Here is a 21,350-nt window from a genome sequence, read left to right on the forward strand (position 1 = left end):
AACAATGATTGATAGACATTTGAATGAATTTTAAGAGGATTTTAATTTTCTTTAAATAAAAAAAATTAAAATTATTTTTTTTTTTAAATTTAAAAAATATTTTAATTTTAATTTAAATTTAAAATAAAAAATATTAATCTAAGTCAAAGAAAATTTAAAAAAAATATTTACTTTTTTTATTTAATTTTTTTTTTAATGAAAAAATATTTTTAAATTTTTTTATTTAAGTTTTTGTTTAAAAAAAATTAAATTGTTAATTAACTAATAAAAAATATTTAATTTATTTTTTTTATATTTATTTTGGTTTAATAAAAAAAAATTAAATTCTATTTATTTGCATAAATTTTCTTCAGTATTTTTTTTTAAGTTTATAAAATTCTTTTAAATTTTAAATTAATTTTTTAATTCAAAAGTTTTAAAAATTCAATTAAATTTTTTTATTTGAAAAATTTTTTAAGTCGATTAAAAAATTAAGAAAAATTTTTAGTTTTTATTTTATTTTTATTTAAATTTTTGTGATTTTTTATTTGAAAAAAATTATATGAATATTTGAAAAAAATAATTATTTTTTTTAAATTCTATTTTTTCATTTCAATTATTTTTTAATTTTTAAAATTTGTTTTTAATTTACTTTACTGATTTATTTTTTTTTTATTTATTTTTGATGCAATAATTTTTTTTTTACAAAATTTCTTTAATTATTAAATCATTTATTTTTTTTAATTAAAAATAAATTAATAAAATAAATTTTTTAATAATAATCGATATGAAAAAAAAATTAAAAAAATAAATTTCAAATAATTTATAATTAATTTCTAATAATTATTTGTAAAAGTATTTATTTTTAAAAATATTTTTTGAATTTTCTTTGAAAAAAATTAATAAGTTTATTTATTTTTAATTTTAATTATTTTTTAAAATTTATTTTTAAATTTTCGATTTTTTTAAAATTCTTTAAAAAAGTTCTTAAATTTACTTCAAACTATTAAAATTAAACTTTTGACCTTTACTGATAAATATGCCAAATATCATGCACTAAAAATTCATATTTTCATGAAAATATGTCAATATTCGAGTTTTAATGAGTTATGATGAATTTGAGTCAATTACGGCGGATGTTATGACTCGATTTGTCAATAATGCGGTAAATTTTGTCAAAATTTTGTGTTACTGAACTAAAATCTATAACTTTTATTTTTTATTAAAATTTCTTCTTTAAACATTTAAATTTTAATTAAAAATTGATATTTTCTCACAAAAACTACTTTTCTGAGTTAAATTCAAAATTCTTCCTTTAATCTGAGTCACGTTCTCATTAAAGCACGTTACCTACGAAAAACGTCAAAGAAAACCCGTAACTTGCAACGTGCACAATTTCACACACTGTCACATAATTTTAATTGACGAACGTCACAAAATTTCACCTCCGTGACCTGTCAGCAAAAGTTACTTACTCTGAACGGATGCTCCAAACGGTAGGTCTTTGTGTGCGCATTATTTCGGTAAGCAGCTTTGTTGGCGTACTCGTACAAGCGATAGGAGTCGTTCTGCTTCGTGCACCAATACTTTTCCTCGAAAACACTGTTGCGCGGCAACGGATCCTTCAACGCTGACCCATAATGCTCTTCCGAGAATTTATGGAAGACGGGCTTACCAATTGCATACAATTCGCAATCTAGATGGAGAAAAAATTGAAAAATTAGAAAAATTGTTTTTTTTTTTTTTTTTTTTTTTTTTTTGTGAAAAAGAGATCATTTTTCATCAGAGAGACATTTTTTAAAATGCATTTTAATTTTTTTTGAAGAAAAAATTGAGATTTTGTTCGATTTAATGTCTTTTGAATAAGTCACGTGGTTAAAAAAATTTTAAAATAAGAAAGAATCTTAAAATTTAATAGATTTTTTGAATTAAATTAAAGCACGTGGTTTGAAATATTTTTTGTTTAAATATTTCAAACTATGTGATTTATTTAAAAAAAAAAATCTTTTAAGCCACGTGATTTTTTTTAAACAAAAACTTTATCAAACCACGTGGTTTATTTTAAAACAAAAAAATTTCAAACCTGGTGATTTATTTTAAAACAAAAAATCTTTCAAACCACGTGGTTTATTTTAAAACTTGATTTATTTTAAAACAAAAAAAAACCACGTGGTTTATTTTAAAACAAAAAAATTTCAAACCACGTGGTTTATTTTAAAACAAAAAAATTTCAAACCACGTGATTTATTTAAAAAAAAAATCTTTTAAGCCACGTGATTTTTTTTTAAACAAAAACTTTATCAAACCACGTGGTTTATTTTAAAACAAAAAATCTTTCAAACCACGTGATTAATTTTAAAACAAAAAATCTTTCAAACCACGTGGTTAATTTTAAAACAAAAAAAAATTCAAACCACGTGGTTTATTTTAAAACAAAAAATCTTTCAAACCACGTGGTTAATTTTAAAACAAAAAAAAATTCAAACCACGTGGTTTATTTTAAAACAAAAAAAATTTAAAGCCATAAAACGTAAATGCGCTTTAGTTTCTGCTCCAAATCCAATAATTTCTTCATGAAAAATGATCCTTTTATTCCAGCGACGTGAACAAAACTTACTCAATGTTCGATTAGAGATTCCAGGATACGATAAATTGCCGGTTGGCATGATTTGTAAATTACCAACCAGATCATACAGTGATACAATGGCGTCTTTGCACTTGAAATCCCTTTAATGTTGTTGGCAAAGCAAGAACAAATCGGATAAAAAAATATGAAATTATATTTAACTGTCAAGCGTGAGTGAATTTTTCTCGCATGTTCGTGCGTCAAAAAAAAAATCCCCGTGACATCTAATTCAATTTCACACCGAAATAGCGCAACGGGGACTGATACAAAAGATAAGAGTTGCTTACTTTGGATCGGGGCATTCAGGGCACGTAGCTGGCGGTCCACAAATGTCATCCATTGACTTCTTGGGCGGCGCTTTGTTGCCATAAATCTGCACGGATTGCAAGTCTGGCAAGGGTTTCACGACAAACGGATTACGATCTGTGTGCGGAATGAGCAACGAGAATTATTATTAGATTTATATTGACAAGTAAAATATGAAAATGATGATAAAATTTTGCAATAATAATGGGATAAATGCTGATTTTGCAGTTACTTCTCTCGTCGTAACCCACATTTTATACAATATTGGTTTTAGCTCGAATTACTACGGAGCTGCTGCATAAAATATTTCGAATAAGGAAACCAGACATACCTTCGACGTGGAATGTTCCTCTGGCAAGACTCATCTCGTTTTTGCTGATGCAATGATATTCGCCGTAGTCTCGATTTGATGTAATTGTAATATTTAGTCGCATTACAGATTTGTAGCTGAAAAGAGGGAAAAGAAGACATCAGGCACGTGCCATGTCACATGTGAGGAGAGAAGATATTTTTGTGTGGGGAGGAATTTTGCGTTCGGAAATATTTTGCTCATATGTTTGTTTTGAGGTCAGTCGATGTCTTTTGGTTTTCAATTTCAACATTGCTCTCGATTTTCGAATGAAAAATGGATCAAGTGGATTTTACATTGAATTTTTAAAGATATTATTATTAAAGTTATTCATGGAAGAAAATTTTGATGGATTTTTGGTAAGTTTAAATTTTTTTATGAGATTTTTCATTGAATTTTATTTAAATTTTTTAATTTATTTAATTAAATTAAATTTAATTTATTTAATTAATTATTTAAATAATTAATTAAATTAATTAAATTTTTTAAAAATATTATTTTTATTAATAAATTATTTTTTTTAAATTATTTAATTTTTAATTAAAATGAAATAAATTATAAAAATTAATGAAATAAATTTTAAACAAAAAATTAAATTAAATTTAAAATGAATTTTCATATTTTTTGCTTTATTCTATTGTTTAATGATTATTCTAATAATTTTAAAACACATAAAAATAAACGAAAAAATAAAATTAATTTTTAAATTATAAATTTTATTTTAAAAATTTAATTTTCTTGTATTTTAATTTTATTTTAAATAATTAATAAAATTTTATTTTTTAAAAATTAAATTTAAAAAATAAATTTTATTTTTAAATTATTTCTTTTTTTTATATTTTAATATTTAATTAAAAAAAAAAATTAAATTTTTAATTAATTTTAATTTTCATATTTTTTTTTAATTTAAAAAATTAAATAAAATTTTAAATTAATTTTTAAATTAAAAAAAAACTACATTAAAAATAAAATTTTCATTTAAAAAAAAAAATTTTTTTTAATATTATTTTATAAAAGAAATTTTTTATTATATTATTTATTTATTAAAATAATAAAAAAATATTAAATTTAAATTAAATAAAAATAAAAATCTTAAATTAATAAAATTATTTATTAAATTTTTTTATTAATTTAATTTAAAAATATTTTTTTTATTTTTTGACATTTTACATTTATTTTTAAAAAATATTTTTATTTTAAATAAAAATTTATAAAATTTTAAAGTTTTAATCGTTCAACGTTCAATTAATTTTTAAATCAAAAATTTTTATAAAAAAAAAATTTTATTTTAATTTTTTTTTTTTTTTTGTTTTTATTTATTGAATATACAAAAATTAAAAAAAAAAATTAATTTTAAATTAATTAAAAAAAATAAAAAAAAATTAAAATTACTTAAAATATCAAAAAATAAATAAATAAAAAATTTAAAAAAAAAAAAAATGTATTTTTTCAATAAAAAAAAGTTCTCATCAAATAAAACATCAAAAAAAAAAGATTTTATCAAAAAAAAAACTTTTGTCGCAAAATCTCTTAAAAAGTGCTTGAAAAAATAATTCAATAAAATTTCAAGGACACTTTTCTCAACTATTTTTATTTAATCCGTTTAAAATTCAATTAAATTTCCAATTTCAACCTTCAACTTCTCAGAAAAAAAAAACAAAAAATACCACAAAAGCTCATCAGTCATCATTGCCACTAAGCAAACACTGAAGAACGCTCCATATTTAAATTATTTTTAATTAATGGTGTCAATCAACTTTTTATTTGATGTTCATTTAAAAACGAATGTCATTTATTTATTTGTCGGTAAATATGCTGAACATTATCTCATCCCATCGCGCACAATGGCTGGCTTGCGGTTTCCATGTAAATATTTGCAAGAGAGCGGCAAAAGGCGGAGTTTACAAAATTAATGCAAAGGACACTTTTTGACATTGTTCTGATAAGGTCAACAACTGCTGCGGCCCTTACCGCATTAACAACATAAAAATTTTGCGAAAAATTGCGGTGACACACAAAATCCGGCATTTTGGGTTACAACAAAAAATCCTACTTTATTAACTCATCACAGGATTTTTTTTTTTGAAAGAATTTTCACACAAAAGCAACAAGTTCATAAAATAAACAAAATAATTATTTTTGGCTGTAAATCCTGCATTTATGTGAGAAAATTTATGTTCCGGGAAAAAGTTTGTCTCTCTCTTCCAAAAAATGATGGATTTTGTGCGTGTTTGTAATTAAAAAGTATTAAATGAGTCACATTATGAACTGCAGACACACAAATTTTTATTAATACTTATCATCATAGTTGTTTATTTACATTTTTTTTTGTTGGTAATGTTGTTGAACAAATTAAAATGAGCTTTAAAGCGGATTACACAAAAGCCGGGTTTACTCAAAATGATATTAAAATATTCAGTCGGCTTCGTTTGTGAGTGTGGGAAAAAACGTATTTAAATTAGTTTATAGTTCAACGCGCAACAAAAATCGCACAGAAATGTCAACGGCATCGTCTGGCAAAAGTGCAAAAGAAAACCCCAAAGAAAGGATTAAATTTAAAAAAATGAGAGGAAAATTTTTAAAGAGGCTTAAGAAAGGCAAAAGTTAAGTTTGTCAAAGTATATTTACTTGGTAAGTTTTTTTTTAATTATTTAAAAATTAAAAATTCGCATTGGGAAATTTTGAAATGTGCAATAGGATCAAATTTCAAAATGTGCATTGGGTCAAAATTTTTTAAACTTAAAAATTTGTGAAAAATTTGAAACAAAATTAAGAAAAAATTTAAACTAAAACTAAAAAAAATTTGCATTGTGCACTGGGTCGAAATTTTTTAATAAAAAATTTGTGATAATTTTTTAAATTTAAAATTAAATTCAGAAAAACATTTGAATTGTGCAATAGGGAAAAAATTTCAAATTTTACATTGTGTTAAAAATTTTTTAAATTAATATTTTGTGAAAAAATTATAAATTTAAAATTAAATTTGAAAAAAAAATTAAATTATGCAATAAGAAAAAATTTTTGATTGTGCATTGGGTCGAAAATTTTTGGAAAATATGTTTAATTATGCAATAGAAAAAATTTTAAAATGAAAGAATTGGGAAAAAAATTTCAAAATGTGCTTTGGGTCAAAATTTTTAAAACTAAAATTTAGTGAAAAATTTATTAATTAAAATTAAATTTAGAAAAATTTTTAAATTGTGCATTAGGATCAATTTTTAAATTAAAAAGGAAATTCAGATTTTTTTTTAAATTGTGCATTAGGTCAAAATTTTTTTAAATTAAAATTTTGTGAAAATTGAAGATAAATTTGGAAAAAAAAAATTAAATGTGCAATAGGAAAAAATTTTAAAATGTGCATTGAGCAAAATTTGAAATATTAAAAATTTTTACAAAGAAAAATTTTAACAAAATTAAATGATAAAATAAATTTATTAAAAAATGCTAACTGGGTACAAAAATTAAAAATTGCACTTTTTTAAAAATTAAAAATATGAGAAAAAAATCTCTTTATAAAAAAAAATCTTCTGTAAAAATTATTTAAAAAAATTTCTCGTTTAACACTAAACTACTTTTCCATCGATTTTTCTTCCCAATCACAAAAAATATTCCTCTTTCACATATATTTATAACAATTTTATGGGGATAATGATTCAATTTCACAAAACCCTTCTTCAAGCACTCTTTTTCTCATTTTTTTTTCTTTCTCCCAAACAAACAACAAAAAAAATCAACCACAAAGCCTCAAAAATACACATGAGAGACCAAAGCTTGTTGACGTCGTCGTCCTTGTTGATCGTTGACGATGATGATGATGATGATGATGATGAGGATGAAAATGACAACAAGGACGACAGAAGAGGACCAAAAAGACACACTCGAAAACATTTATTTGGCATTTTTTCTGATATCATATTCATTTCGATCAGTTGTCATTCAATCATTCGTGCGTACGATTTTTTGTCATAATTCTCCGTACATTCAAGCCAACATTAAATCAGGTAAAAAGGACAAGGGAGAAAAAAGGTCATTTATTGAGTTGTCTCAGCGGAGAATGTCCCTTTTTTTGGACAAGTAAAAAAAAGTGAATAAAAAAAGGGTAGTTGAATTTTATTGCCCGCTATTATGGGGTATGGAGCAAGAACGTATCAAAAACACATTCGGATAAAGAGTTAAATAATGGAAAACGAGAAGAAAAATTGAATGACAAGAAAAGTCATCCCTTTTTATATATTTATTTATTTTTACTTATTTTTTTATATTTTTATTATTGTTGATATTAGAATGCCATTTTTTACTGATTTTATATTTTTTTTTCTTTAGCAGGAAAAACCAAATAATTTTTTTTAGAAGAAAGTTTAAAAAAATTTAACATAAAAAGGCGCTCAATGTTGATTTTATAAGGCAACAAGAAGTTTTTTTTTGGTATTTCGTTAAATATTTAAGGGAAATTGGATTGTAAACTTACCCATTTGTGTGTGTCTCCATTTGATATTTTTCACTTGGTTCTAAGAGACGACCATCAGAACGTTCCCAATATCGAAGAGGTTCAGGGAAAGCTTCAACCTGTAATTAAAAAAATAAATAAAAAAGGTAAGAAATTTTTATTTTTAAAAATTTTTGTTAATTTAAAAATTTTATTTTATTTTAGGTCAGTCCAAAGAAGTCACAGCGATTAAATTTCAATAAGTTTGAAAAATCAAGCTTAAAAAAAATTATTTCAATTAATTCAAACCAAGCATATAAATTTTAATCAAATTTACTATAAACAAAGGTCAACTTCCTTAAGATCCAAAAAATATTTCCATTTTTTTAAAATTCAGTAATTTTTAAAAAATTTATTTGGTTTTTGAAATTTTTTTTTTATTTTAATTTAAATTTTTCATTTTAATTTAATTTTTTCAATAAAATTAAAATTATTTTTTTAAGCACAAAGTATTAAACATTTTTTAAATCAATTTTTTCGTTAAAAAAAAATTTATATTAAAAATTTTTTAAAAAAATAAATTTTTTAATGAAAAATTAAATAAATAAAATTAATAAATGAAAAAATTTAAAATTTAATTTAATTTTATTTTTTAAAAATATTAAAATTAATTTTAATTATTGCAATAATGAAAAAAAAAAATAATTTAAACTAAATATTTATTTATTAATTAAATCAAAATTATTTTAATTAATTATTTTTTTATTATTTTAATATTTATATTTTTTACTTGAATTTCATTATCAATAGATTTTTATTATTTTTTAAAATATTTTTTTTAGTTTTAAATTTTTTTTTTAAATATTTTTAAATATTTATTCAATTTTTGAATTTTTTATTTGAAAATTTTAATTATTTATATTTATTTTAATTTTATTTTTTAAAAAATTATTTTATTTAATTTTTATTAAATTTAATTTTTTTTATTTAATTTTTAATTTAAATTAAATTTATTAAAATTAATTTTAGTTTAATTTTAAATTTTTTTCTAAAAAAAATAATTTTTTAAAAAATGTTTTAAGACTTTTTGCTTAAAAATGTAATTTTTATCGCAAAATCTTAAAAAAATAATTTTCTTTTAAATGAAATTTTATTCTCTTCATTCAATCTAACACGATTTAACGTTAAAACGTGAATTTCCTTTCCTTTTTTTATGAATAGCAAAAATAATTTGGGCATCCAATTTTCCTTATCGCTCATCACAAATCACAGCACTAAAAGAAAAACAATTATCACCCCTTTTTTACGTTTTTTCAATATTTTTTTTTCGTCACCTTTCTTTCACAAAATAACCTACGGGCCATTGATTAAAGAATTACCGACGACAACAACGACGACGACGACGAATGTGACGTGATTGAGCTGTAAAATCACACGTAAAGTGTTCCCATTTCGTGTAACTGCGACGTGACAATCATAAAATCCGTGCGAAAAACGCCCGAGAAACAACGAAATGAAAAGAAAATAAAAGACGGGAAAAGTGACTGTTTATTTAATAGGCCATTTAAAGCGAATAAATGATGATCCAAAAATGTTTTTAAAGTGATTTCCGGTTTTTCTGGAGCTGTGAACTTAAAATATGTGCATACAAAATTATTTTTCGCACACAGCTGAGAAGAGTCAATATTATTACAATCCAGTGGCCAAAGAATGCGGTGAATTGCATTTCTTTCCCTCATTTTTCTCCGTTTTTTTGTTATTTTTCTTTTTTTTTTGCAGCATTACATTGCAACACGTTCCAAATGGACAATAAACTGATGTTCCGAGCACGATTCCGCAATTTTTCAGAAAAATAATGGTCTTGCAAGCATTTCTCAAATTTATTGCTCGAGTAACCAAACCTTCATCGTCCTTCGTTACAAAATGGATGAATTGTTGCAATGTCATGTCCGGGGCAGCGCGATGCTCGTCATAAAATGTGTTGAGCGATAAGTGCTCGTTGGAGACACATTTTTCATTAAAACTCGTTTAATCAGTTTCCTGCACTTCCTTTATGAGTTGCAAACATTTTTCATATGACGCACGAACGAAAAAATGTAAAACTGCTGATTCTTTAATAATTTAACAAATTATATGAATGAACGCCGCCGACATTTATTCGTTGTCGTGTGAGAAGAGACCGACGGCAAACAGATCCCCCGTTTTTGTAATTCGCACATTTTGTGTGACATACATTTTTTTGTCGCGTTGTAGTGTATGAGAGGTTTTCATTTCCCCGATTGCACTACATTATAAATATTTCATATCCTTTTTAATTAGATATGAATAGTGTTGGAAATTGTCAGTTTTTGGAATAAATGGTTTAAATACTTTTTTTGTTCTCATAAAAGCAAAATTTAAAAAAAAATATTTTTAATAATTTTTCTAATTTTTATAAAAATTTTTTAGTTTTTAAATAAAATAAAAAATAAAAATTTCAGAAAAATTATAAAAATTTAAAATATTAATTAAGTCAAAATTTTTTGATAATTTTTAAAAATTTAAATAATTTTAATTAACATTATCAATAAATTATGACTTTATTAATATTTTAAATTTTTATATTTTTTTGATTTTTTTTTTTGTAATTTAAATAAGTTTTAAATATTTTTTGAGAAAAAGTAAAAATTTAACTTTTTTTTTTAAATAATAGTTTAAAAAATTGACGTTTATTTTCGAATTTAATTTGTTTTTAAATTAATTAAGGTATTCTAATTGAATTTTTAATTCTATATTTTTTTTTTTTAAATTTATTTTTTTTTTCTAACTTACCTATTAATTTTAAATTTAAATATTATTTTATGCAAAAAAAAATTGTTAATTTATTTATTTTTTTAAATAAAAAATTTCTACTTTTTGAACTTTTTTTTTAGAAATTTTATGAACCGATATTTTATTTATTTTTTTCTAATTTAAATATTTATATATATATAATTTTGAAAATTTTTTATTTTTTTAAATAAAATTAATTTTTTAAAAGATTTTTTTTGAAAAAATTTAAAATAAAATTTTCAATTTTATGAAAAACTTATTTTTTATTTCATAAGTTTAAATTATGCCAGAAAAGTAGTATATTTTCAACAAAAAGTCTTAAATATTTTTTGAAAAAAAATAATTATTTTAAAAATACAATTGAATAAAAATTTAATAAAACCAAAAAAAAAATAACCAATTAAATTTAAAATATTTTTTTTTATTTTTATTAATAATCGTCAATTTAATAAATAAATATTTAAAAAATTTTTTTAAAATAATTTTTTTTAAAAGGATTAAACATTTTTTTAAATATTAAAAAAAAATTAATAAAAAATAATATTAATAAATTAAAATAATTAAATAAATAATTTTATTCAAATGTAGTATGAAGACTTTTTTTAATGAGAATTTTTATGTTTTTGACATAATTTAAAATTTTTAAAAATAAATTTTCATTTAATTCATTTAAAAAAATTTAAAAATTAAAAATGAATAAATTTAATTTTTTTAAAGTTTTAAAAATTTAATTTATTTTAAAATTTTAAATTTAAACTTAATAAAAAAAATTTTCTCGGTTCACAAAAATTCAAAATAATTTCCAACACTTTTAAAAACTGTACCTCTGGATAGCACATAAACAAAAACTCACACATCCTACACATTTTAATTGTACAACTTTCCGCTCATTCCTTTTTCTGAACGACATTCCTTCACAAAGAAAAAAATCGCATTCCATGAAAACCCACTTTTGCTGTCTCCATCACAACAACTAACCATCAACTACTTTTTTTTCGCAATTCATTTTAATAATTCCACATTTGCTTCGCTGAAACATGAACACTTTCTACTTTAGTTACAGACCTCGTTCATCACACTTGTTTGTCACTTTTTTGATTAGTTACAGCTCAAAAAAAAGTGTCTCGATGGCGATAATAAAATGACATCGCGTTGATGATAAAATTAGTGCCAGCAATTTAATTTTTCTCTTTTTAAAGGATTTTTAATGGAAAAGAGCAAAAATAGTGAAATAACTAAAAAATTTTGTTTCGATAAGTTTTTGTTATTTATCTTCCTTCGTTTTGAGCTTTTTTTAGTTAAAGAAAAGAAGAAAGAAATCTCGAATATCGAAAGTTTTATTTATTTCCCTCGACGATTGAAAGTGACGTTAATATCTCGATTGCGCCTTGTTGACAGTGCGTTAGTGTCTTCATCTTTCCCGCGCTCAATTTCTTTTGAAAGGAGCGACTTTTCTTTTAAAATTGATAAAATATTTGCACTTTTGTTGATAAATAAATATAAATAAAAAAAAAAAAAATAGAAAAAAGTCACTTTGCTCGTTTCTCAGTCAAACATGGAGATAAATGGATAAATTTTAATATCTTTGGCGAAAAAAATAAGAAAATAAATTTAAAATGAGAAAAGTTTCTGTGTGATGGATTTTTAAATCGAAAAAAAAATAATAAATATTTATGGGAGTGTTTACTACTTGTGACAAAACGACGCAAAAAAACACGAGAAAGGAGCAACAGTCGAACGGAACTGAATTCAATCAACTGCAGGAAATATTATGTCACTGCCGCTCGATTGTTTGTCACTCAGTCAGTCATAAAAGTTGATCTCCTGTCGTTTTTTCGTCGCATATTGATTTAAAATCAAGGCCTTTCTTTCCCCATACGAAGCCAGGTGTGTCTTTCTAACACAGCTCGAGGCATCTTTTCACAGCCTTTTCTCGTTGTTGTTGCAATATGTTGTTCCCCTTTCCCTTTTTCTTCGAAGTTTCTCATTCAAAGCGAAGCATTTTCACGTTATTTCCCCGAGGGTTGTAAACAAACACATTTACACACGCAGCGTGTAAATAAATAAAAAAAGATGAGAAAAAAGTCGAGGCACAATGACGTTATTTCGAGTCGAGTGTTCTCAATAGCGCGCGTCGTGTGATCGTGACACAAAAACTTTTCTATGCCATTGCCAAGTTGTTGCAGGTTGCTTAGCCGATTTGTCGACAACGACGACTGTGTAAGTCGAGCGAGATGATTAAAGAGTCCTTTAACTGCGAGATTCTATTCAAATCTTACGTTTTTCTTTTGAACAATCACAAAAGAGAGCGTATGAAAATAATAACGTGCATCCGAGCGGCATAATTGAAGAATGAACCTTGGGGAAGTTTGATCCAAAAAGGAATTCGAAATGGCTGCAAAAGTAACGTTTTATGTGATTTTACTTATTTTAATAATTTGTGTGAAAAAAAATGTAGAAAAATTGACAAAGAAACTTTTTTAAAAATGAAAAAATCGATATTTTTCATTTTGTGTCCCTTTGAGGTATGCAATGAAGCTTACATTCGATTTTTGCAATTTTTCACGAATTTACAAATATTTTTTTATTTTTTTTTTCAACACAAAAACATTCTGAGAGCTGATTTGAATAATTTACAAAAATTTTCGTATAGATTCTTATATCGAAACTTGAGTTATTGCGTTTCAAAATTGGTATGGATTTCAAACTGGAAAACCGTTGAAATAAATTTTTAAATAACTGTAAGAAATTTTAACTAAATAAATTTAAATTAAATAAATAAAATTAAAATTTTTAATTAAAAATTAAATTAAAAAATTTAATTAAAAAATATTAATAGAAAATAAATTTCTCCAAAAATTTAAGTATCTTAAAAAAAATTGTCAAAAATATTTATTATGATATTAAAAAAATTTGTCTTCTTGTAAAAGCATTTCAAAAAGCTTTGCAAAAAAAAAATTAAATTGAAAATAAATAAAAAAATTTTTTCTATTAATTTAAATTTTAAATTAATTTTTAATTTTTTTCACGGTTGGAATAAATTTTCAAATAAATATAAGAACTTTTGATTAAATAAAAATTAAATTAAATAAATAAATTTTTTTATTTAAAAATAAAAAAAATAATAAAAAATCAAATTATTTTTAAAAATTAAACTATCTTGGAAAAAAATAAAATTAATCAAAAATATTAATTATGATGAGATTTGAACAGATATTGAAAAAAAAGAAAAAAAATTTATTTAAAATAAAAAAAAATAAAATAACATTTTTTTTAAAAATTTTTAATTAATTTAATTATTTAGTTAATTTAAGAATTTTTTTAACTAAATTTTTTTTTTATGATCAAAATTTCATAATTTTTTTTTCAGTATTCTGTTAATTTTTTTTTTCTATTTTTTTTCGTATAAAATATCTGTTGACCTTCACCTGATTTCTCCTAAATGTCAATCAATATCCAAATAAAGCAACAATGACGACATAGAAAAGCAGATAACGCTAAAAAAAATTATTATTAAAAAATCCATTGTTCAACACGTCGCTCATTCACCTTTCAATTTAAAACCATTTTACTTCTGGCACCTTTTCACCATTATATTTATTATTACTATTTTTACCTGCGTTTTTTTTTGTGTGTATGCGTCAAGTTTTCCATCCTTTTCACGCTGAATAACAACAACGTACCTCAACTGAATATTTTCATCATTTACGTGTTTTTTCTCTCGTAAATACATTTTTTTTGTTGATCCTCTTTCACGTTCCATGCATTAAAGTCTAGATACGTTTTTTTTTTGCATCCATTCATTTATTCAGGAGAAAAGTGTTTAGTATTCATTCATTTGCGAGACTGATGTCGCTTGTTTGCTTATTTATGACAAATGTTTACCAATTTTCGTTCTATTCTGTCGTTGTTGTCATAAGTAAGTGAATGTTTGAGCTCAGAGATGTTGACGTCGTCGTCGACGACGACGAAAATGACAAAAGATGAAGAAGATGTTAACAATATCCTTTTTACGGCTGTTAGATAGAATTTTGCATTTTAATTTTTTCCCTCGACATCGCGTCGGTATCTTATTATTGGCTGGAAATATGATATTGCTGATAAATTTCGCTTTAAGGTTAGAACGCTGATGATGATGATGGATGAATAACTGTCAACGCGTTTTTTTTGTCGTTCGAAAAGCGATGAGGGAACATCATAAAAGAAATTGATGCTAAGTAAGTGATCATCACGGAGGATAATGCGGGTGAATTACGACCACCTGAGATTCTAATCAGAGTGTCAGTAACAAACAAATTGAATTTCACGAGAGCTGGCCTGTAGCGAAATATGTTGATGAAGGACGTTTCTTTGTTGAATGAAGTGCTTTTTGGTTAAAACTTTTATCGGAGTGAAAATAAATAAAAGGTAATCCGAATCAATCGAATTTTTAACAGTTGAATTGGTTGGTAGCTTAACATCCAATTGCAATCCAATTAAAAGCAGTAAACTTCCAAAGTTTAATTACATCAAACTGGGGTTTCGACGAACTTAGAAAAGCTGGCTGTTTGCTCTTGTAATGAATTTCGATAATTTATTTTGAATCTTTTGACGTTCGACAGCTTTGTTTAAAATTGAAATCGAGTTAGAGTTGCTAATATTGGATTTTTGTTCTTTGTGAGCTCCAAACATCGTATTTTGATTCTAAATTGTGTCACATTCATTGCATTTGTATCACAGATTTTTGTCATTTCATTGAATTATGTCACTTCTTAATAGAATAGTGAATTGTTTTGAATATTTGTCGATGGTCTGAAGAGATTTTTGCTTCTTGTGTAAGGTATTAAAGGAATTTTCAGATATGTCGCATGCTTCTTCACGATTGTAAAAAAATTCCTTTGACATAGTTTTGTTTTGAAAACTAAATCAAGAGCAAAAAAACTGTGTCAAAAACTGTGTCAAAAACTGTGTCAAAGCAATTTTTGTCAAATCTTGCTCCGAATGGATAAAAATTTGTCAGAGGGCTCTAATTTATCATTTTTAATCATTTTATAACTCAAAACTGCTAAAAAATTGAAACTGCAAAAAAATTTTTTTCCTTTGACATAGTTTTGTTTTTATAACTCAAAACTGCCAAAAAAGAGCTGAAAAAATTTTTTTCCTTTGACATAGTTTTGTTTTGAAAACTAAATCAAGAGCAAAAAAACTGTGTCAAAAACTGTGTCAAAGCAATTTTTGTCAAATCTTGCTCCAAATGGATAAAAATTTGTCAGAGGGCTCTAATTTATCATTTTTAATCATTTTATAACTCAAAACTGCCAAAAAATTGAAACTGAAAAAATTTTTTTCCTTTGACATAGTTTTGTTTTGAAAACTAAATCAAGAGCAAAAAAACTGTGTCAAAAACTGTGTCAAAGCAATTTTTGTCAAATCTTGCTCCAAATGGATAAAAATTTGTCAGAGGGCTCTAATTTATCATTTTTAATCATTTTATAACTCAAAACTGCCAAAAAATTGAAACTGAAAAAATTTTTTTCCTTTGACATAGTTTTGTTTTGAAAACTAAATCAAGAGCAAAAAAACTGTGTCAAAAACTGTGTCAAAGCAATTTTTGTCAAATCTTGCTCCAAATGGATAAAAATTTGTCAGAGGGCTCTAATTTATCATTTTTAATCATTTTATAACTCAAAACTGCCAAAAAATTGAAACTGAAAAAATTTTTTTCCTTTGACATAGTTTTGTTTTGAAAACTAAATCAAGAGCAAAAAAACTGTGTCAAAAACTGTGTCAAAGCAATTTTTGTCAAATCTTGCTCCAAATGGATAAAAATTTGTCAGAGGGCTCTAATTTTCAATCATTTTATAACTCAAAACTGCCCAAAAATTGAAACTGATAAAAATTGTTAATATTTGCTTCAAAATTAAATTTATCATCAATACTTACCCCAAGGTTCTTGGAATTATTAATTTTTACAAATTAATCACTTTTATCACACTTAAACTTAAACTCGTTACAAAGTCTTTTGAAAAAAATTGATTCACTTGCAATATTACAACGTTCAAAATTGATGGTAATTACACTTCAATTCACATCGTAGCTCTGTAGGTACTTCCCTTTCTCTCACTATCACAGCATATAGCACAACAACTAATTGTAAGGTCACTTTGAATAAAATATATTCGAAAACAATTAATTGAAGTGCACTTGAACGGAAATCATCAAAATATGCAAATGAGTACTTAGCAAATTCTACGTTCAATTAGTTTCACGTTCTGTCTATCTAATCATTAATAGTCGATTTGGCATCCCAACTGCGTTTTACATGCTGCTAAAATGAATGAAAAAGACTTGTAGTACCAAAAGATAATTATAACAAAATTTCAGTTTAATTAGAGTTGCTCCATGTACCGAGTTTGCTTGCTTCGATGGTTTGCTGAATGGATACGAAACATCAGGAAGCTGAGAGGTAATTTGTGTTGCAATGTTGTTACTATTGCAAAAGTGTTCACTTGAGCGTGTAAAATGCATTTTCGGAACACTCTTACAACGCTCGAGTTCATTAGGAGGATTACACAAAAAGACAAAGCTTTAAATTACTTTTTTTTTCCTGTGAAATATTCCGCATGGTAAGCGATAATAATTTTATAATTCACTAAAAGTAACCCTTTTTTCTCGTTTGATGGCGTAAAGTTGCTCGTAAAACGGTCATTAAAATGTTTTTTGTGCTAATTTCAATGCTGAGGGAGTTGCCAGGTCACTTCAATGCTGGATTCGTTCATTCATCTTTTGTTTCCCCTTTTTATCATCATCACCAAAAGCACGAACAAACGGATGAATGAAACGAACGGATATAAAGATAAAGGTAAAACTCTTTTTTTACATTTTCTGCAACTTCTTTATTTTAATTTTTCTGTATTCTAACCACACGACGGAGTATTGTCACATCAGACAAGAGCATCAAACATCAACGCAAAAAAACGTGTGGTTCGTACAGCTGCAATAATGCTCAACTTTCGAGATAACTATCAAAAACATACTGTGATACGTAAAATTAATTACTTGAGGGCAAAAAGGAACATTAAATTGTGATTTAAAACATCTTCTTTATAAATGTTTCCATTGAAGGCAACGAGAAAAAAAAAGACACATGATGAAGTTCTCTTTTAGTTTGTTCGTGGACAAGATAATCTGTTTTAAGGGCGTTACGATAGTGAAATGGTAAGTTTTTTATTTTAAATGTCTGTCTGAGATTTGAAAATGAACTAATCTGATTGAAAGTTTTCTTTACAGCTTTTATCTTTGAAGGATTGAAGTCAGTAGGTGAAATTAAAAGAAATGTCATTATGTCTATAAAAACAAACATTACTCTTACTTTTTGACAAACCTAACCTCAAATCATAGTTTGGTGATTTTTAAAGTTAAGGCAAAGCAATATGTGATAAACGAAATAAGAATTTGAAAAAGTGATATTAAACGAACTAGCCAAAAAACCGTCGCAATATCATCGTAAATGATGGAAAGAAATACAACAACAACAAATCATCGAATATTCTGTATTCAGATATATGAATATTTCAAATTTCCATATCTGAAGAGGATCGGTTCTTATCTTTGAGCTTTAGACTCAATATTGAACTATTAAGTTCGAACATTTTACTAAAGGAACTTTTGTAGATATTTGAGAAGTTTCAGGAGAGCGCTTTATGACTTTTAAGATTCAAACAACTTTATGGAAGTTGCGTTACAGAAAAAAATCGAAAACTTGACAAATGTTCTTAAAGGAGATGAGATTAAACGATATACTTCGATTTTTAGGTTAGGTTAGATCTGAAGATCCATCATGGCGGCTCAAAGATCTTTTGTCAATTTATATCTTTAAACTTTAGATTCAATGTTAAGCTTCTTTTTAGATGAGAGAAGTTTGAACTTTTCTTTTTCAAATGGTTCGAGAAGTTCAAACTTCTCTCATCTCAAAAGAAGCTCGACATTGAATCTCTGAACAATAAGAACCGACAAGAGATCTTTGAACCGCCATGATGGATCTTCAAACCTAACCTAAAAATCGAAGCATATCATTGAATCTGCTTTAAGAAAACTCAAGTTTCCATTTTTTTTTCTGTAACTTAACTTCCATAAAGTTGTTTGAAACTCAAGAGTCATAAAGCGCTTTCGTGATACTCAAATCTCTACAAAAAAGTCCCTCAAGTCAAATGTTTATTTTTTTCTGATGCATTTTTTGTGGCAGGTTGTCGTCCTTCTAATAAGAAAAGGTGTCTTGTCTCTCTCGAAATAAGCACAAGACGAAGTATGTTTGTTCTCTTCCTTAAAACTTGAGGAAAACCTTGTTTGTCGTTTTTCTTTGCTTACTAAATCCAAACAAAAAAAAAAGTATCTTGTTTGCATCTCTCGTTGAGCGCACCAAACTTGTGAAATATTTAGGAGACAACTTTTTTCTGCCACAGCAGAGAAGTGTTTTGAATAACTTTGCAACATAATATGATTCAGAGCAGAAAAACGAGGATTATTGGTTTTGTATCAACTTTAACAAACATTGTATTTCCATTTTAATTGTATTTTTGTCGTTGTCAGAGAGAGAAGTTTTTCTCTGTTTTTGTTGCTCAACAAATGATTCGCATTTTAATTTGTCTTTTTCTTTTGGCAGTCTGTCAGTAGAGAGAAAAAAAAATAATTTCATGCCAAAAATTGCACTTACCTTGCACTCCAAACTTGCAACTGTCCCATTTGCTGCATAAATCATTGAATTTGTAATGACAATCATGGGTGCAACTGAAACACAAATAAAAGTCAATAAATTAAAAAAATGACAAAAAATCTGTACTTACAATGAACTTCAACGTAGAACGTTTGATTGGCTTGCGGAGGAATGCCGTTGTCAGCCATGCATCGATATGCTCCCATGTGTTCGCGATTAATGTGAGTGATGTTCAGCGTGTGTCCCGACATTGATGAGGCTAGAAATCAATTTGTCAATTTTTTTTTTCGCGTCGCTTCATTTGATTTCAATTTACCTTCCCATGATCCGGTGTTGATTGTATGTCCATCTTCGCGTCGCCATTCGATTTCGGGTTTGGGAGTTCCTGTGGCAGCGCATCTGAGACGCAAATGTTCGTTTTCGTAGATAATGATGGGACGTGAGGTTTGGGTACTGTCAGCTCCGATGATCGATGGCGGCACGAGTAAGTCACTGCTGAATGTTCCGTTGACTTTTATCTTCCATGCGTTTATTCCGGGAGTGCCGGGCGTTCCATCGATGCCTGTGAAAATTATTTTGAATTAGTTTTTTTTTTATAAATTTTGTTTAAAAAATATTTTGATTCTTTTCAAAAATTTTTTAAATTTTTTTTTTTTTTTTGAAAATTTTTTGAAATTATTATTAATTTTAATTTAAAAAAAAATTAAAATAAAATTTATATAAATATAATTTTAATTTAATTTATTTTTTAAAAAAATTATTCTTTAAATAAAAAAAAATCAAAAATAAAAAAAAATTTGAAAAATAAATATTAAAAAAAAATTTTTAAAAAAATTTAAAAAATTTTTTTCTATTTTTTAATATAATTTTTATATGAATTTTTAAATTTATTTTTTTTCAAATTTTTCAAATTTTTTTTAAATACTTTTTCAGAAGTTTTTAATTTTTATATCATTAAATGATTTAAAAAATATTAAAAACTTTTGAAAAAAAAAATTAATAAAAAAAATTTGAAAAAAAAATTAAAAATTTAGTTATTAAAATAAATTCCGAAATTGATGAAAAAATTTTTGAAAAATAATTTTATTTTTTATTAAAATTAATAAATATTTTTTATCTTTTTTAATGAATTTATTTTTTTTAATAATTTATTGATTGATTTTTCATAAATTTTTGAAGCATTTTTCATAATTTTTGATTTTTTTTTTTCAATTTTAAAAAATTTTTCTTACCTGGTTTTCCTGATCTTCCTCGAGGTCCCGTCAAACCACGAATGCCTTGTTCTCCTTGAGGACCCGGAGGACCTACAGGTCCTGTTAATCCAGGTTCTCCTTGTTGTCCTCGTTCGCCCTTAAAATTTTTCATTAAAAAAATAATTTTTAAATCAAATTTTCAACTTACTTTTGGTCCTCGAGGTCCCATTTTTCCCTCAGGTCCTTCTAATCCAGCAACTCCTGCTCTTCCAGGTACGCCATCTAATCCAGGTTCTCCTGGAATGCCATCTCTTCCATCTAAACCTTTCATTCCGGGCAATCCTCGTTCTCCTTTAGGTCCTCGAGGGCCCATCTAAAAATTTTTTTGTCAATAAAAAATTATGATTTATGAAATTTTTCATTTTTACTCACTCTGCCTTCTCTTCCATCCATTCCGGGGGGACCTAAAATTCACAAAAACGTTAAAAAAATCCTAAAAATAAATCGAAACAAAAATTACCTGGCATACCGATGTCACCTAAATCCAAAAAAACGTGTCAAAAAAAGATAAAAAAAAATTAATCACGAAAAATCTTCAGAGAATTTTTCTTCAATTACCTCGATTTCCTTTAGCGCCCGGAACTCCTGTGAACATCAAAAAAATTACGTAATAAAAAATTGAAATTGATTGAATTTTCACTCACCTGGAACACCCGGAGGTCCCGGCGGACAATGCTCCTTTGTAGCACGACAAAAGCCTGCGATCGCTTGTGACTGTCAAAAAAAAATTTTTTTTTTTGTCAAAGAATTATTTTTTTTTATTATTGCCGATGATATTGCAATTTCAGTCATGCAAAAGGAGCGCGTTCATAAATAATTTGAGATCAAAAAACAAAAAAAAAAAATGAGCGCGAGCAATCAATTTATCATTTATGAAAAAAAGTGAAAATAAAAAAAAATGAAACGGA

The 21,350-nt window shown here is 25.1% G+C and overlaps 1 protein-coding gene across 1 annotated transcript in view; it reads right to left on the minus strand.

Moving 5' to 3' along the window:
- The window catches only part of LOC134829117 (uncharacterized), a 45,480-nt gene that overhangs the window by 6,352 nt on the left and 17,778 nt on the right, over nucleotides 1-21,350 (minus strand). Inside the window, exons 5-18 of the mRNA XM_063842113.1 lie at nucleotides 21,087-21,156; nucleotides 21,001-21,027; nucleotides 20,903-20,920; nucleotides 20,815-20,846; nucleotides 20,591-20,755; nucleotides 20,422-20,539; nucleotides 19,506-19,751; nucleotides 19,320-19,448; nucleotides 19,190-19,263; nucleotides 7,729-7,826; nucleotides 3,243-3,358; nucleotides 2,893-3,028; nucleotides 2,597-2,706; nucleotides 1,455-1,675 (exon numbers count right to left, since the gene is read on the minus strand). Coding sequence (XP_063698183.1) covers nucleotides 1,455-1,675; nucleotides 2,597-2,706; nucleotides 2,893-3,028; nucleotides 3,243-3,358; nucleotides 7,729-7,826; nucleotides 19,190-19,263; nucleotides 19,320-19,448; nucleotides 19,506-19,751; nucleotides 20,422-20,539; nucleotides 20,591-20,755; nucleotides 20,815-20,846; nucleotides 20,903-20,920; nucleotides 21,001-21,027; nucleotides 21,087-21,156 — 1,560 coding nt within the window. The remainder of the gene's footprint in view (nucleotides 1-1,454; nucleotides 1,676-2,596; nucleotides 2,707-2,892; nucleotides 3,029-3,242; nucleotides 3,359-7,728; nucleotides 7,827-19,189; nucleotides 19,264-19,319; nucleotides 19,449-19,505; nucleotides 19,752-20,421; nucleotides 20,540-20,590; nucleotides 20,756-20,814; nucleotides 20,847-20,902; nucleotides 20,921-21,000; nucleotides 21,028-21,086; nucleotides 21,157-21,350) is intronic.

The sequence above is a fragment of the Culicoides brevitarsis genome, chromosome 2 (assembly GCF_036172545.1).
Source record: "Culicoides brevitarsis isolate CSIRO-B50_1 chromosome 2, AGI_CSIRO_Cbre_v1, whole genome shotgun sequence".
Classification (NCBI taxonomy): Eukaryota; Metazoa; Arthropoda; class Insecta; order Diptera; family Ceratopogonidae; genus Culicoides; species Culicoides brevitarsis.